This window comes from Bufo bufo, unplaced genomic scaffold (genome assembly GCF_905171765.1).
Source record: "Bufo bufo unplaced genomic scaffold, aBufBuf1.1, whole genome shotgun sequence".
Taxonomy (NCBI): Eukaryota; Metazoa; Chordata; class Amphibia; order Anura; family Bufonidae; genus Bufo; species Bufo bufo.
The window spans coordinates 128,703-146,803 of NW_024400395.1; the positions used below are offsets into that span (position 1 = coordinate 128,703).

The 18,101-nt window shown below is 48.2% G+C and overlaps 2 protein-coding genes across 2 annotated transcripts; both read right to left on the reverse strand.

The window, feature by feature from the left end:
- Nucleotides 1-14,520: 14,520 nt before the first annotated feature.
- LOC120984153 (histone H2B 1.1) lies at nucleotides 14,521-15,031 on the reverse strand. Its single transcript, XM_040413299.1, has one exon. It carries the CDS (start codon nucleotides 14,978-14,980, stop codon nucleotides 14,600-14,602), a length of 381 nt encoding a protein of 126 aa, XP_040269233.1. The 5' UTR covers nucleotides 14,981-15,031; the 3' UTR covers nucleotides 14,521-14,599.
- A 1,512-nt stretch (nucleotides 15,032-16,543) lies between these two features.
- On the reverse strand, nucleotides 16,544-16,942 carry LOC120984152 (histone H2A type 1-like). Its single transcript, XM_040413298.1, has one exon. The coding sequence runs from the start codon at nucleotides 16,940-16,942 to the stop codon at nucleotides 16,550-16,552; it is 393 nt and encodes a 130-aa protein (XP_040269232.1). The 3' UTR covers nucleotides 16,544-16,549.
- Nucleotides 16,943-18,101: the final 1,159 nt, after the last annotated feature.

An 18,101-nucleotide genomic window follows, 5' to 3' on the forward strand; every position in this document is an offset into this window, starting at 1 on the left:
ACTACAGAGGACAGTATACTGTATATATACTACAGAGGACAGTATACTGTGTATATACTACAGAGGACAGTATACTGTATATACACTACAGAGGACAGTATACTGTATATACACTACAGAGGACAGTATACTGTATATATATATACTACAGAGGACAGTATACTGTATATATATACTACAGAGGACAGTATACTGTATATATACTACAGAGGACAGTATACTGTATATATACTACAGAGGACAGTATACTGTATATATATACTACAGAGGACAGTATACTGTATATATATATACTACAGAGGACAGTATACTGTATATATACTACAGAGGACAGTATTCTGTGTATATATACTACAGAGGACAGTATACTGTATATATACTACAGAGGACAGTATACTGTATATATACTACAGAAGACAGTATACTGTATATACACTACAGAGGACAGTATACTACTACAGAGGGATCTGGATAGATTGGAGGCTTGGGCAGATAAGTGGCAGATGAGGTTTAACACTGATAAATGTAAAGTTATGCACATGGGAAGGAATAATGCAAGTCACCCGTACATACTAAATGGTAAAACACTGGGTAACACTGACATGGAAAAGGATCTAGGAATTTTAATAAACAGCAAACTAAGCTGCAAAAACCAGTGTCAGGCAGCTGCTGCCAAGGCCAATAGGATAATGGGTTGTCAAAAGGGGCATAGATGCCGGTGATGAGAACATATTCCTACTACTTTACACATCACTGGTCAGACCACACATGGAGGACTGTGTACAGTTCTGGGCTCCTGTGAACAAGGCAGACATAGCAGAGCTGGAGAGGGTCCAGAGGAGGGCAACTAAAGTAATAACTGGAATGGGGCAACTACAGGACCCTGAAAGATTATCAACATTAGGGTTATTCACGTTAGAAAAAAGACGACTGAGGGGAGATCTAATTACTATGTATAAATATATCAGGGGTCAGTACAGAGATCTATCCCATCATCTATTTATCCCCAGGACTGTGACTGTGACGAGGGGACATCCTCTGCGTCTGGAGGAAAGAAGGTTTGTACACAAACATAGAAGAGGATTCTTTACTGTAAGAGCAGTGAGACTATGGACTCTATACTGTAAGAGCAGTGAGACTATGGACTCTATACTGTAAGAGCAGTGAGACTATGGACTCTTTACTGTAAGAGCAGTGAGACTATGGACTCTTTACTGTAAGAGCAGTGAGACTATGGACTCTATACTGTAAGAGCAGTGAGACTATGGACTCTTTACTGTAAGAGCAGTGAGACTATGGACTCTACTGTAAGAGCAGTGAGACTATGGACTCTTTACTGTAAGAGCAGTGAGACTATGGACTCTTTACTGTAAGAGCAGTGAGACTATGGACTCTATACTGTAAGAGCAGTGAGACTATGGACTCTTTACTGTAAGAGCAGTGAGACTATGGAGTCTTTACTGTAAGAGCAGTGAGACTATGGACTCTATACTGTAAGAGCAGTGAGACTATGGACTCTTTACTGTAAGAGCAGTGAGACTATGGACTCTACTGTAGGAGCAGTGAGACTATGGACTCTTTACAGTAAGAGCAGTGAGACTATGGACTCTTTACAGTAAGAGCAGTGAGACTATGGACTCTATACTGTAAGAGCAGTGAGACTATGGACTCTTTACTGTAAGAGCAGTGAGACTATGGACTCTTTACTGTAAGAGCAGTGAGACTATGGACTCTTTACTGTAAGAGCGGTGAGACTATGGATTCTTTACTGTAAGAGCGGTGAGACTATGGACTCTTTACTGTAAAAGCGGTGAGACTATGGACTCTTTACTGTAAGAGCGGTGAGACTATGGACTCTTTACTGTAAGAGCGGTGAGACTATGGACTCTTTACTGTAAGAGCGGTGAGACTATGGACTCTTTACTGTAAGAGCGGTGAGACTATGGACTCTTTACTGTAAGAGCAGTGAGACTATGGACTCTTTATTGTAAGAGCGGTGAGACTATGGACAATTTACTGTAAGAGCAGTGAGACTATGGACTCTATACTGTAAGAGCAGTGAGACTATGGACTCTACTGTAAGAGCAGTGAGACTATGGACTCTTTATTGTAAGAGCAGTGAGACTATGGACTCTTTACTGTAAGAGCAGTGAGACTATGGACTCTATACTGTAAGAGCAGTGAGACTATGGACTCTTTACTGTAAGAGCAGTGAGACTATGGACTCTACTGTAAGAGGAGTGAGACTATGGACTCTACTGTAAGAGCAGTGAGACTATGGACTCTTTACTGTAAGAGCAGTGAGACTATGGGCTCGTTACTGTAAGAGCAGTGAGACTATGGACTCTTTACTGTAAGAGCAGTGAGACTATGGACTCTTTACTGTAAGAGCAGTGAGACTATGGACTCTTTACTGTAAGAGCATTGAGACTATGGACTCTTTACTGTAAGAGCAGTGAGACTATGGACTCTTTACTGTAAGAGCAGTGAGACTATGGACTCTTTACTGTAAGAGCAGTGAGACTATGGACTCTTTACTGTAAGAGCAGTGAGACTATGGACTCTTTACTATAAGAGCAGTGAGACTATGGACTCTTTACTGTAAGAGCAGTGAGACTATGGATTCTTTACTGTAAGAGCAGTGGGACTATGGACTCTTTACTGTAAGAGCAGTGAGACTATGGACTCTTTACTGTAAGAGAAGTGAGACTATGGGCTCTTTACTGTAAGAGCAGTGAGACTATGGACTCTATACTGTAAGAGCAGTAAGACTATGGACTCTTTACTGTAAGAGCAGTGAGACTATGGGCTCTTTACTGTAAGAGCAGTGAGACTATGGACTCTATACTGTAAGAGCAGTGAGACTATGGACTCTATACTGTAAGAGCAGTGAGACTATGGACTCTTTACTGTAAGAGCAGTGAGACTATGGACTCTTTACTGTAAGAGCAGTGAGACTATGGATTCTTTACTGTAAGAGCAGTGAGACTATGGACTCTTTACTGTAAGAGCAGTGAGAATATGGATTCTTTACTGTAAGAGCAGTGAGACTATGGACTCTATACTGTAAGAGCAGTGAGACTATGGACTCTTTACTGTAAGAGCAGTGAGACTATGGACTCTATACTGTAAGAGCAGTGAGACTATGGACTCAATACTGTAAGAGCAGTGAGACTATGGACTCTTTACTGTAAGAGCAGTGAGACTATGGACTCTTTACTGTAAGAGCAGTGAGACTATGGACTCTATACTGTAAGAGCAGTGAGAATATGGATTCTTTACTGTAAGAGCAGTGAGACTATGGACTCTATACTGTAAGAGCAGTGAGACTATGGACTCTTTACTGTAAGAGCAGTGAGACTATGGACTCTATACTGTAAGAGCAGTGAGAATATGGATTCTTTACTGTAAGAGCAGTGAGACTATGGACTCTATACTGTAAGAGCAGTGAGACTATGGACTCTTTACTGTAAGAGCAGTGAGACTATGGACTCTTTACTGTAAGAGCAGTGAGACTGTGGACTCTGTACTGTAAGAGCGTTGAGACTATGGACTCTTTACTGTAAGAGCAGTGAGACTATGGACTCTTTACTGTAAGAGCAGTGAGAATATGGATTCTTTACTGTAAGAGCAGTGAGACTATGGACTCTTTATTGTAAGAGCGGTGAGACTATGGACAATTTACTGTAAGAGCAGTGAGACTATGGACTCTATACTGTAAGAGCAGTGAGACTATGGACTCTACTGTAAGAGCAGTGAGACTATGGACTCTTTATTGTAAGAGCAGTGAGACTATGGACTCTTTACTGTAAGAGCAGTGAGACTATGGACTCTATACTGTAAGAGCAGTGAGACTATGGACTCTTTACTGTAAGAGCAGTGAGACTATGGACTCTACTGTAAGAGGAGTGAGACTATGGACTCTACTGTAAGAGCAGTGAGACTATGGACTCTTTACTGTAAGAGCAGTGAGACTATGGACTCTTTACTGTAAGAGCAGTGAGACTATGGGCTCGTTACTGTAAGAGCAGTGAGACTATGGACTCTTTACTGTAAGAGCAGTGAGACTATGGACTCTTTACTGTAAGAGCAGTGAGACTATGGACTCTTTACTGTAAGAGCATTGAGACTATGGACTCTTTACTGTAAGAGCAGTGAGACTATGGACTCTTTACTGTAAGAGCAGTGAGACTATGGACTCTTTACTGTAAGAGCAGTGAGACTATGGACTCTTTACTGTAAGAGCAGTGAGACTATGGACTCTTTACTATAAGAGCAGTGAGACTATGGACTCTTTACTGTAAGAGCAGTGAGACTATGGATTCTTTACTGTAAGAGCAGTGGGACTATGGACTCTTTACTGTAAGAGCAGTGAGACTATGGACTCTTTACTGTAAGAGAAGTGAGACTATGGGCTCTTTACTGTAAGAGCAGTGAGACTATGGACTCTATACTGTAAGAGCAGTAAGACTATGGACTCTTTACTGTAAGAGCAGTGAGACTATGGGCTCTTTACTGTAAGAGCAGTGAGACTATGGACTCTATACTGTAAGAGCAGTGAGACTATGGACTCTATACTGTAAGAGCAGTGAGACTATGGACTCTTTACTGTAAGAGCAGTGAGACTATGGACTCTTTACTGTAAGAGCAGTGAGACTATGGATTCTTTACTGTAAGAGCAGTGGGACTATGGACTCTTTACTGTAAGAGCAGTGAGACTATGGATTCTTTACTGTAAGAGCAGTGAGACTATGATCTGTTTACTGTAAGAGCAGTGAGACTATGGACTCTTTACTGTAAGAGCAGTGAGACTATGGACTCTTTACTGTAAGAGCAGTGAGACTATGGACTCTTTACTGTAAGAGCAGTGAGACTATGGACTCTTTACTGTAAGAGCAGTGAGACTATGGACTCTTTACTGTAAGAGCAGTGAGACTATTGACTCTTTACTGTAAGAGCAGCGAGACTATGGACTCTTTACTGTAAGAGCAGTGAGAATATGGATTCTTTACTGTAAGAGCAGTGAGACTATGGACTCTATACTGTAAGAGCAGTGAGACTATGGACTCAATACTGTAAGAGCAGTGAGACTATGGACTCTTTACTGTAAGAGCAGTGAGACTATGGACTCTTTACTGTAAGAGCAGTGAGACTATGGACTCTATACTGTAAGAGCAGTGAGAATATGGATTCTTTACTGTAAGAGCAGTGAGACTATGGACTCTATACTGTAAGAGCAGTGAGACTATGGACTCTTTACTGTAAGAGCAGTGAGACTATGGACTCTATACTGTAAGAGCAGTGAGAATATGGATTCTTTACTGTAAGAGCAGTGAGACTATGGACTCTATACTGTAAGAGCAGTGAGACTATGGACTCTTTACTGTAAGAGCAGTGAGACTATGGACTCTTTACTGTAAGAGCAGTGAGACTGTGGACTCTGTACTGTAAGAGCGTTGAGACTATGGACTCTTTACTGTAAGAGCAGTGAGACTATGGACTCTTTACTGTAAGAGCAGTGAGAATATGGATTCTTTACTGTAAGAGCAGGGAGACTATGGACTCTATACTGTAAGAGCAGTGAGACTATGGACTCTTTACTGTAAGAGCAGTGAGAATATGGATTCTTTACTGTAAGAGCAGGGAGACTATGGACTCTATACTGTAAGAGCAGGGAGACTATGGACTCTATACTGTAAGAGCAGTGAGACTATGGAGCTCTCTGCCTGAGGAGGTGGTGATGGTGAGTGCAATAAAGGAATTCAGGAGGGGCCTGGATGTATTTCTGGAGTGTAATAATATTACAGGCTATAGCTACTGGAGAGGGGTCGTTGATCCAGGGAGTTAGTCTGATGCCTGATTGGAGTCGGGAAGAATTTTTTATTCCCCTAAAGTGGGTAAAATTGGCTTCTACCTCACAGGGTTTTTTGCCTTCCTCTGGATCAACTTGCAGGATAACAGGCCGAACTGGATGGACAAATGTCTTTTTTCGGCCTTATGTACTATGTTACTATGTTATAAAAAATAAAGGGAACACAAAAATAACACATCCTAGATCAGAATTAATTAAATATTATTCTGAAATACTTTGCTCTTTACATAGTTGAATGTGCTGACAACAAAATCACACAAAAATTAAAAAATGGAAATCAAATGTTTTAACCCATGGAGGTCTGGATTTGGAGTCACCCTCAAAATTAAAGTGGAAAAACACACTACAGGCTGATCCAACTTTGATGTAATGTCCTTAAAACAAGTCAAAATGAGGCTCAGTAGTGTGTGTGGCCTCCACGTGCCTGTATGACCTCCCTACAACGCCTGTGCATGCTCCTGATGAGGTGGCGAACGGTCTCATGAGGGATCTCCTCCCAGACCTGGACTAAAGCATCTGCCAACTCCTGGACAGTCTGTGGTGCAACGTGAGGTTGGTGGATAGAGCGAGACATGATGTCCCAGATGTGCTCAATTGGATTCAGGTCTGGGGAACGGGCGGGCCAGTCCATAGCATCAATGCCTTCGTCTTGCAGGAACTGCTGACACACTCCAGCCACATGAGGTCTAGCATTGTCTTGCATTAGGAGGAACCCAGGGCCAACCGCACCAGCATATGGTCTCACAAGGGGTCTGAGGATCTCATCTCGGTACCTAATGGCAGTCAGGCTACCTCTGGCGAGCACATGGAGGGCTGTGCGGCCCTCCAAAGAAATGCCACCCCACACCATTACTGACCCAATGCCAAACCGGTCATGCTGGAGGATGTTGCAGGCAGCAGAACGTTCTCCACGGCGTCTCCAGACTCTGTCACGTCTGTCACATGTGCTCAGTGTGAACCTGCTTTCATCTGTGAAGAGCACAGGGCGCCAGTGGCGAATTTGCCAATCTTGGTGTTCTCTGGCAAATGCCAAACGTCCTGCACGGTGTTGGGCTGTAAGCACAACCCCCACCTGTGGACGTCGGGCCCTCATATCACCCTCATGGAGTCTGTTTCTGACCGTTTGAGCAGACACATGCACATTTGTGGCCTGCTGGAGGTCATTTTGCAGGGCTCTGGCAGTGCTCCTCCTGTTCCTCCTTGCACAAAGGCAGAGGTAGCGGTCCTGCTGCTGGGTTGTTGCCCTCCTACGGCCTCCTCCAGGTCTCCTGATGTACTTGCCTGTCTCCTGGTAGCGCCTCCATGCTCTGGACACTACGCTGACAGACATAGCAAACCTTCTTGCCACAGCTCGCATTGATGTGCCATCCTGGATAAGCTGCACTACCTGAGCCACTTGTGTGGGTTGTAGACTCCGTCTCATGCTACCACTAGAGTGAAAGCACCGCCAACATTCAAAAGTGACCAAAACATCAGCCAGGAAGCATAGGAACTGAGAAGTGGTCTGTGGTCACCACCTGCAGAACCACTCCTTTATTGGGGGTGTCTTGCTAATTGCCTATAATTTCCACCTGTTGTCTATCCCATTTGCACAACAGCATGTGAAATTGATTGTCACTCAGTGTTGCTTCCTAAGTGGACAGTTTGATTTCACAGAAGTGATTGACTTGGAGTTACATTGTGTTGTTTAAGTGTTCCCTTTATTTTTTTGAGCAGTGTATTTAATTGAGGCCTAGTGTGGGTCAGGGCGTGTGAGATACACCCTTTATATATTTGGGTTCTATTCAGGTATTTGAAATACAGCCATTTTGGGCACAAACCTTTAATTGAGGCCTAGTCTGGTTCAGGCCGTGTGAGATACACCCTGTACATACTGTCGTTCTATTCTACTATTAATTAAACACCCATTTTGGGCAAGATCCTAAATTCTAGAAATATGAGGAGAGCATCACATAAGGGACGTGGCCCAGGTCGTGGTGCTGCTGGTGGAGCTCCTGCTGCAGGGAGAGGACGTGGTCGATCTGTGCCAGCTACACGCACAAGTGAAACCCCTTCCTCAGGTGCGAGTAGGCGACAGAACCTGCAGCGGTATTTGGTCGGGCCTAATGCAGCTCTACGAATGGTGAGGCCTGAACAAGTACAGGAGATAGTAGATTGGGTGGCTGACAGTGGATCCAGTTCCTTCACATTGTCTCCCACCCAGTCTCCTGCTGAAAGACCACAGTTGGCACCTGCAGCCGATGTCCATCCGTCTTTCACCTCGCCCCCTTGCACATCAGCCAAGCAGTCTGAGCCCCAAGTCATGCAGCAGTCTCTTCTGCTTTTTGATGACTCTGTGAGCAGGGTTTCCCAGGGACTTCCACCTAGCCCTGCCCCAGAAGTGGAAGAGATTGAGTGCACCGATGCCCAACCACTTATCTTTCAGGATGAGTACATGGGAGGACCATCGCAGCACGTCTCGGATGATGACGAAACACAGGTGCCAACTGCTGGGGCTTTCGAAAGTGTGCAGACCGAGAAGGAAGGCAGGGGTCAAGACTGGGTGGAAGATGATGAGGAGGACGATGAGGTCCTCAACCCCACATGGAATCAAGGTCATGCGAGTGACCTATGTAGTTCGGAGGAAGAGGCGGTGGTCGCACAGAGCCACCAGCCAAGCAGAAGAGGGAGCAGGGTGCAAAAGCGGAGCGGCCGTCCTCTAGACAGTACGCCTCCTACTGCCCACCGCAGCAAGGGACCGAGCACTCCAAAGCCAGCTGCTCCAAGGAGTTCCCTGACGTGGCAGTTCTTCACACAATGTGCTGACGAGAAGACACAAGTGGTTTGCACGCTGTGCAATCAGAGCCTGAAGCGAGACATAAACGTTCTCAACCTGATCACAACCTGCATGACCAGGCATCTAAGTGCAAAGCACGAGCTGCAGTGGAGAAGACACCTCAAAAACCAAGAAAGGTCTCTGATTCCTCCTGCTTCCTCTTCTGCTGCAGTCGTGGCCTCTTCATCCACCTCTGGAGCTACAGTGCCACCTGCCACCCCGCAGAGGATCTGCCAGCAACACCACCACCTGGGTCACCAAGCATCTCCACAATGTCCCACGGAAGCGTTCAGCTCTGTGGCGGAACCCGCCTCGCCACTGGGCATTGGAGAGGCCTGGCTACCCGCCTCCTACCTACTGACTATGGCCCCTGGTGAATTTGTACGTGGAATGCAATTTGGGCATGTGGTATTTTGTATTGCTGTGTGTTGTGGACTGTATGTATCTTGCTCTTACTGTAATGTTTGCATGTTACAGGCATGGGTGTTCTGTGCCTCTTCTCCTCCCCCTTTTTCCTGTCCCATTGTTCCCCCGGCAGGGTGTTGTCGCAGGGACACCAGTTTAAACCAGCTGTTCTGTCCCTCCTCAATCTCCCATCAGCCCTTGCTATTGTCTGGCCCCTACCCTTCCTTGTACCAGAGTCCTCTAGGTGCCCTATTGTATGTAAATGAGGCTGTTGGGGAGTTTAGAGTAGGTGTGCTGTGTCTAAATAAAGTCAGTTCCTGTTTTAACCCTCAAGGTGAAGTGTCGTCTCATTCTTGGGGGAGGATTTATTGCATGCTGTCCCAGTTTGACTGCTAGGAGTGTAAACCTATTTGTGTGGTTTCCTATTCAACTGCCTACAGCATTCATATGCTTGAAGAGGATTTATCTGCTTCTTCGGTTCGATGATTGTGGTGTCTGCCAGAGTGCTTGGAAACCTCAGGAAAACGCTAGGAGCATCCGTCAACGGAGGTACTCAGTCGGGGTGCCAGGTGATCCGTTACAAGCTCTCCATCTCCCAAACGGTGGAGCGGAAGAGGAAGTACCCCCTACCCACCCGCCATCCCTGGCCCTGAATGCCAGCATTTCTAAATTACTGGCCTTTGAAATGCTGTCATTCCGTCTGGTGGAGACGGAGAGTTTTAAAGGCCTTATGGCGGTGGCTGTCCCACAGTACGTCGTGCCCAGCCGCCACTACTTCTCCAGGAGAGCCATCCCTTCCCTGCACAACCAAGTGGGGGACAAAATCAGGTGTGCACTGCGCAACGCCATCTGTGGCAAGGTGCACCTGACTACGGATCCGTGGACCAGTAAGCACGGTCAGGGCCGCTATATCTTCATAACAGCACACTGGGTAAATGCAGTGGCGGCTGGGCCTGAGGCGGATAGCAGTTTGGCGCATGTCCTTCCACCACCGAGGATTGCAGGGCGCTTCAGTTTGCCTCCTGTTGCTTCCTCCTCCTACTCCGCTTCCTCATCCTCTACCGGCTCCTCATCCGGTCAGCGTAACCCCTTCACCACCAACTTCAGCACAGCCCGGGGGAAACGACAGCAGGCAGTGTTATAACGTATCTGTTTGGGGGATAAACCCCACACCGCGCAGGAGCTGTGGACGGGCCTTGAACAACAGACCGATGAGTGGTTTGTGCCAGTCAGCCTCAAGCCCGGCCTGGTGGTGTGCGATAATGGGCGAAATCTCGTAGCAGCTCTGGGACTAGCCGGTTTGACGCACATCCCTTGCCTGGCGCATGCTCTGAATTTAGTGGTGCAGAGATTCCTTAAACATTACCCCGACATGTCAGAGCTGCTGCATAAAGTGCGGGCCGTCTGTGCGCGCTTTCGGCGTTCTCACCCTGCCGCTGCTCGCCTGTCAGCGCTGCAGCGTAACTTCGGCCTTCCCGCTCACCGCCTCATATGCGACGTGCCCACCAGGTGGAACTCCACCTTGCACATGCTGGACAGACTGTGCGAGCAGCAGCAGGCCATAGTGGAGTTTCAGCTGCAGCATGCACGGGTGAGTCGCTCTGCGGAACAGCAACACTTCACCACCAATGACTGGGCCTCCATGCGAGACCTGTGTTCCTCGTTGCGCTGTTTCGAGTACTCCACCAACATGGCCAGTGCCGATGACGCCGTTCTCAGCGTTACTATCCCACTTCTATGCCTCCTTGAAAAAACGCTGCAGGCGATGATGGAAGAGGATGTGGTACAGGAGGAGGAGGAGGAAGAGGGATCATTTCCTAGGGTTTCCAGCTAGTCATTCCCAAGTGCCTCCGAGGGTGGGTTCCTGCACCCACAAACCCAAGGTACACAATTGTCCAGCCAGGGCACAGTTCTGGAGGATGAGGAGGAGGAGGAGGAGATGGAGGAGGAGGAGATGGAGGAGGAGGAGGAACCATGTTCACAGCAGGGTGGCACCCAGACCAGCTCATGGCCATCACTGGTGCGTGGCTGGGGGGATACAGAGGACACAGACGATACACCTCCCACAGAGGACAGCTTGTCGTTGTCTCTGGGCAGCCTGGCACACATGAGCGATTACATGCCGCAGTGTCTCCGCAACGACCGCCGAGTTGCCCACATTCTAACTTGTGCTGATTCCTGGGTGGCCACGCTGCTGGATCCCCGTTACACGGACAACGTACCGTCCTTAATTCCCTCACTGGAGCGTGATCGTAAGATGCGCGAGTACAAGCGCACGCTGGTAGACGCGCTGCTGGTGGCATTCATTGTCCCCATTGACTTCAATGGGGTTTGGGTTCGGGGTCAAGTTCGGGTCCCGAACTCAAACTTTTTTGTGAAGTTCGGCCGAACTCGAACATCCAGGTGTCCGCTCAACTCTATTTGTCACTAAACATTTTGGAAGGAAAGGCGAGTTCTCTCAGGGGTATCTGTGCCCCCCGCCGCACCGAGCACCCGCTCTGGCCGGGCAGGAAAGCATGTCCATGGAAAACTCGCCCAGTTGGGGCCACACATGAAGTTTGCATGCCCAGAAGTCCAGGAGATCTTGGATCATGGGTTACAGGGTGCAGTCCAAGTATGTCACCGCCTGCTGGTTCAGGTTCTGCTGGATGTCCTGCTGCTGGAGCTGGGCGGTTTCTTCAGAGGGCGGCTGAAGAAAGCTGCTCATTATAGACGGAAGTTGATGCATATGATGCTGGTGATGCTTCTATCCCCCCCCATCCCCCCCACACACAACAGCCCCCCCAGTAAGACCTTAATGAGGACCGCCTGGTAATATGGAGGCTGTACTATAGTGTAAAGGCTGAAATCTGTAGGCTGTAATATAATGTGGAGGCTGTAATATCATGTGGAGACTGGTAATATGGAGGCTGTAATGTAATGTGGAGGCTGTAATATAATATGGAGGCTATAATGTAATGTGAAGGCTATAATAAAATATGGAGGCTGTAATATAATGTGAAGGCTATAATATAATGTGGAGGCTGTAATATGATATGGAGGCTGTAATATCATGTAGAGACTGGTAATATGGAGGCTGTAATATCATGTGGAGACTGGTAATATCATGTGGAGACTAGTAATATGGAGGCTGTAATGTAATGTGAAGGCTATAATATAATATGGAGGCTGTAATATAATGTGGAGGCTGTAATATAATGTGAAGGCTGTAATATAATGTGGAGGCTGTAATATCATGTGGAGACTGGTAATATGGAGGCTGTAATTTAATGTGGAGCCTGGTAATATGGAGGCTGTAATGTAATGTGGAAGCTGTAATATAATATGGAGGCTATAATGTAAAGTTGAGGCGGTAATATAATATGGAGGCTATAAAATAATACGAAGGCTATAATGTAATGTGGAGGCTGTAATATTATATGGAGGCTATAATGTAATGTGGAGGCTGTAATATAATTTAGAGGCTGCAATGTAATGTGAAGGCTGTAATATAATATGGAGGCTATAATGTAATGTGGAGCCTGGTAATAGGGAGGCTGTAATATCTTGTGAAGCCTGGTAATATGGAGGCTGTAAAATGTTGTGGAGGCTGTAAAATGTTGTGGAGGCTGTAATATAATATAGAGGCTTTAATATAATATTGAGGCTGTTATATAATGTGGACGCTTGTAATGTAATGTGGAGGTTGTAATATAATGTGGAGGCCGGTAATATGGAGGCTGTTTTTTAATGTGGAGTCTGTAAGATGAATGCTGTAATATCATGTGGAGGCTGGTAATATGGACGCTGTAATATTATGTGGAGGCTGTAATATAGTATGAAGTCTGTAATATCATGTGGAGGCTATAATGTAATGTGGAGGCTGTAAATAAGGAGGCTGTAATATAATGTTGAGGTTGATAATATAATATGGAGGCTGTAATATATTGTGGAAGCTGTAATATAATATGGAGGCTGTAATGTAATGTGGAGGATGGAATATAATGTGGAAGCTGTAATATTATATGGAGGCTGTAATGTAATGTGGAGGCTGTGATATTATGTGGAGGCTGGTAATGTAATGTGGAGGCTGTAATGTAATTTGGAGGCTGGTAGTATGGAGGCTGTAATGTAATGTAGAGGCTGGTAATATGGAGGCTGTAATATAATGTGGAGGAAGATAATGTAATATGGAGGCTGTAATAGAAACATAGATGTAATGTGGAGACTGTGATGTAATGCGGAGGCTGTAATAGAATGTGGAGGCTGGTAGTATGGAGGCTGTAATATAATGTGGAGGAAGATAATGTAATATGGAGGCTGTAATAGAAACATAGATGTAATGTGGAGGCTGTAATGTAAGTTGGAGGCTATAATGTAATGCAGAGGCTGTAATAGAATGTGGAGGCTGGTAGTATGGAGGCTGTAATATAATGTTGAGGTTGATAATATAATATGGAGGCTGTAATATATTGTGGAAGCTGTAATATAATATGGAGGCTGTAATGTAATGTGGAGGATGGAATATAATGTGGAAGCTGTAATATTATATGGAGGCTGTAATGTAATGTGGAGGCTGTGATATTATGTGGAGGCTGGTAATGTAATGTGGAGGCTGGTAATGTAATTTGGAGGCTGTAATGTAATGTAGAGGCTGGTAATATGGAGGCTGTAATATAATGTGGAGGAAGATAATGTAATATGGAGGCTGTAATAGAAACATAGATGTAATGTGGAGACTGTGATGTAATGCGGAGGCTGTAATAGAATGTGGAGGCTGGTAGTATGGAGGCTGTAATATAATGTGGAGGAAGATAATGTAATATGGAGGCTGTAATAGAAACATAGATGTAATGTGGAGGCTGTAATGTAAGGTGGAGGCTATAATGTAATGCAGAGGCTGTAATAGAATGTGGAGGCTGGTAGTATGGAGGCTGTAATATAATGTGGAGGTTGATAATATAATATAGAGACTTTATTTTAATGCGAAGGATATGATGTAATTTACAGGCTGGTAACATGGAGGCTGGAAAATGAAAAGCACCAGCACTTCTGAGCTCAGCCAATCAGAGGTGGAGGGCGGGGCCTGGAGTTCAGGAAGAACCCCGCCCCCAGAAAGGCCGCCTCCTCTCCGCTGTGCTCGAAAATCAGCAGCTCAACTATAGGCGGGAAATTCAAATGAGCGACGAGATCCTGAGCTCTCCCAGCCAATAGCAGAGCTCTGGACCCTGCAGCCGTTATGTGCCCGTAGGAGCCTCGTCCTCCTGTCCTGCACTGAGCGGCCGCACAGCCTCTCTCCAGGGAGCGCCACACTGAGGAGGATGATGGGAGTAGTGATCGGGCATGGAGGAGGAGGATGAGGGGAGCTTGTACTGTAACTTCCCATAGCGTTACCGCATCTCATCTAGCTGACAGGGAGGAAAACCGCAGCCACTGTGAGAACAACGGGGAGACCCGGGAGCAGCTCCGCTGGAGACAGGGTGGGGGCTCTGAGAAGAGCCTTTGGGTCCGGAGAGCGGGGGCGGCGCTCACTTGGCGCTGGTGTACTTGGTGACGGCCTTGGTGCCCTCGGAGACGGCGTGCTTGGCCAGCTCTCCGGGCAGCAGCAGGCGCACGGCGGTCTGGATCTCCCGGGAGGTGATGGTGGAGCGCTTGTTGTAGTGAGCCAGGCGGGAGGCTTCCCCTGCGATGCGCTCGAAGATGTCGTTGACGAAGGAGTTCATGATGCCCATGGCCTTGGAGGAGATGCCGGTGTCGGGGTGGACCTGCTTCAGCACCTTGTAGACGTAGATGGCATAGCTCTCCTTCCTGCTCTTCCTCCGCTTCTTGCCGTCCTTCTTCTGGACCTTGGTGACGGCTTTCTTGGAGCCCTTCTTGGGCGCTGGGGCGGACTTGGCTGGCTCGGGCATTCTGACTGAAGACAAAATCTCGTCTGTTCTCCTCCTGCCACCGCGGCGGTATTTATACCACGGGCCATGCAAATGAGGAGCTGCTGCTGACTGCGCGCCGATCTACTGGAGGAGAGGGTCACGTGGTGTCTCCACTTCTCCCAATTGGCAGCCTCACATCCATTCAGCTGAGCCGGGGGCGGAGCAAATAGAGAGGCGGGGCTCATATCCATCCATTCAGATGAGCAGCAGGGCTCGCATCCAATCATTCAGCTGAGCCGGGGGGCGGGGCTAACATCTCTCTTCCGTCTATCAGGGCCTCGCTGCTCAGCCCCTCACTGCGCCCCGCCCCCTGCTGGTAGTGATGCCGCCGCTGATTGTACTGTGCGTGCAGGGGGGTCGTGCGCTCTATCCCTGGACACCAGCGCAGCGATGGAGCCGCTCTTCTCCGCACAGTGAATACGGGACTGTTCTCCCCTTCTCCGGTGGGGGGCGGGAGAAGACGGCCACTGACGGGTTAATACTGAGCAGGCTATGGGGGCGGGGCTATAGAACTTGTACCATGGCTTTTGAAATTCCCGCTCAATTACCGTCCGGTCAGAATTCAGCGGCCGTGGAGAAGCTCCGCCCCCGGCTCATCTGAATAAATAGATATGAGCCCCGCCCCTCCTGCTGCTCCGCCCCCGGTCAGTGAATGAATAGCTATGAGCCCCGCCCCTCCTGCTGCTCCGCCCCCCGCTCTTCTCAGAGCCCCCACCTTCTCTAGGACGGAGCTGCCGCATTGTGTGAATACATGGAAGCCTCATGTCCGAGGCGGATTATTCCCTCATTATAGACCACTGATCCGGAGGATGAGGGCAGTAGTGATCGTATACTCGGGAGGATGAGGGGAGTAGTGATTGGACACTTGAGGAGGATGGGGGGAGTAGTGATCGTATACTCGGGAGGATGAGGGGAGTAGTGATCGACCAGAGAGAAGGATGGGGGAGTAGTGATCAGACAGTGAGGAGGATGGGGGGAGTAGTGATCAGACAGTGAGGATGATGGGGGAGTAGTGATCAGACACTGAGGAGGATGGGGGAGTAGTGATCGGCCAGAGAGCAGTTGGGCAATGAGGAGAATGAGTGAAGTAGTTATATGGTACTGAGGATGATGAGGGGAGTAGTGGTCAGTCAGTGAGGAGGATGAGGGCAGTAGTGATCTGCTAATGGATGGATGTGAGCCCCGCCGTGCGCTCTATCCCCGGACACCAGCGCAGAGCTGGAGAAGGGGGCGGAGCTATAGGACAAGTGCTTTACAGTGATTGGCTGATCTCTGGCTTTTGAAATTCCCGCTCAATTACAGTCCGGTCAGAATCCAGCGGCCGTGGAGGAGCAGTCCATTACACACAGGGGACGAACCCTCTACAGCAGCAATGTCTGCCCGGACTCGCAGCAGGTCAGGAGCGGTAAGTGCTCCTGTGTGACGCCTCCTCCACAGCGGAGATCAGCGGCATCGCCAGCTCAGTCGTACAGACCATGTGGGCGGCTCTTAGAAGAGCCTTTGGTTCCGGGGGGCACAGCAGCAGCAGCAGCAGCAGCAGAGCCGGGCTCACTTGCTCTTGGCCGACTTGGTGCTCTCGGTCTTCTTGGGCAGCAGCACGGCCTGGATGTTGGGCAGGACGCCTCCCTGGGCGATGGTGACGCCGCCCAGCAGCTTGTTGAGCTCCTCGTCGTTGCGCACGGCCAGCTGCAGGTGGCGGGGGATGATGCGGGTCTTCTTGTTGTCGCGGGCGGCATTGCCGGCCAGCTCCAGGATCTCGGCGGTGAGATACTCGAGCACAGCGGCCAAGTAGACGGGAGCGCCGGCGCCCACCCTCTGGGCGTAGTTGCCCTTGCGGAGGAGCCTGTGCACTCGGCCGACCGGGAACTGGAGCCCTGCCCGGGAGGAGCGGGTCTTGGCCTTAGCCCGGACTTTGCCTCCTTGTTTGCCGCGTCCAGACATCGTTTTCTACAGAACAAAACACAGCAACGAAGACTCTGATGTGTGTGATCCGGAGGAGCCGCCTCCTGCCGCCTTTATAGGCTGCTGCTCCGCCCCCAGCGCCGCTCATTGGGTGGATTAGAAGCCTCCAATGGAGACAAGACTCGTGGAGAAGCCAATGAGCGGCGCTGGGCGTGGCTTATGACGCGGGTACAGGTCACATGACCGACTCCTCCTGTAGATCAGCAGCTCATTTGCAGTTGGGGACTATAGGCGGGAAATTCAAATGAGCGACGAGATCCTGAGCTCTCCCAGCCAATAGGAGCAGAGCTCTGGACCCCGCAGCCGTTATGTGCCCGTAGGGGCGGAGCCTCGTCCTCCCGCCCTGCACTGAGCAGCCGCAGAGCTCGCTGATCCGCAGCCATTCATAGCGGGAGCAGAGCTCAGCTGAAGTGTATAAGGGGAGCAGTGATCTGCCAGAGAGGAGGATGAGGGGAGTAGTGATCGGGCACTAAGTATGAGGGGAGTAGTGATCGGGCACTAAGTATGAGGGGAGTAGTTATATGCTATTGAGGAGGATGAGGGATGTAGTGATCGGGCACTAAGGAGAATGAGTGAAGTAGTTATATGGTATTGAGGATGATGAGGGGAGTAGTGATCTGCTATTAATGAGGGGAGTGGTGATTGGGCACTGGGGAGGATAAGGGGAGTAGTGGTAATATAATATGGAGGCTGTAATATAATATTGAGGCTATAATGTAATGTGGAGGCTGGTAGTATGGAGGCTGTTATATAATGTTGAGGTTGATAATATAATATAGAGGCTTTAATATAATGCGGAGGATATAATGTAATTTACAGGCTGGTAATATGGAGGCTGTCAATGTTGAGGCTGTGTATGTAATGTAGAGGCCGGTAATACGGAGGCTGTAATATAATGTGCAGGCCGGTAATGTAATATAGAGGCTGTAATGTAATGTGGAGGCTGTAAATATGAAGGCTGTTATATAATGTTGAGGCTGATAATATAGAGGCTTTAATATAATGCGGAGGATATAATGTAATTTACAGGCTGGTAATATGGAGGCTGTCAATGTGGAGGCTGTAATATAATGTTTAAGCTGTGATGTAATGTAGAGGCCGGTAATACGGAGGATTTAATATAATGTGGAGGCCGGTA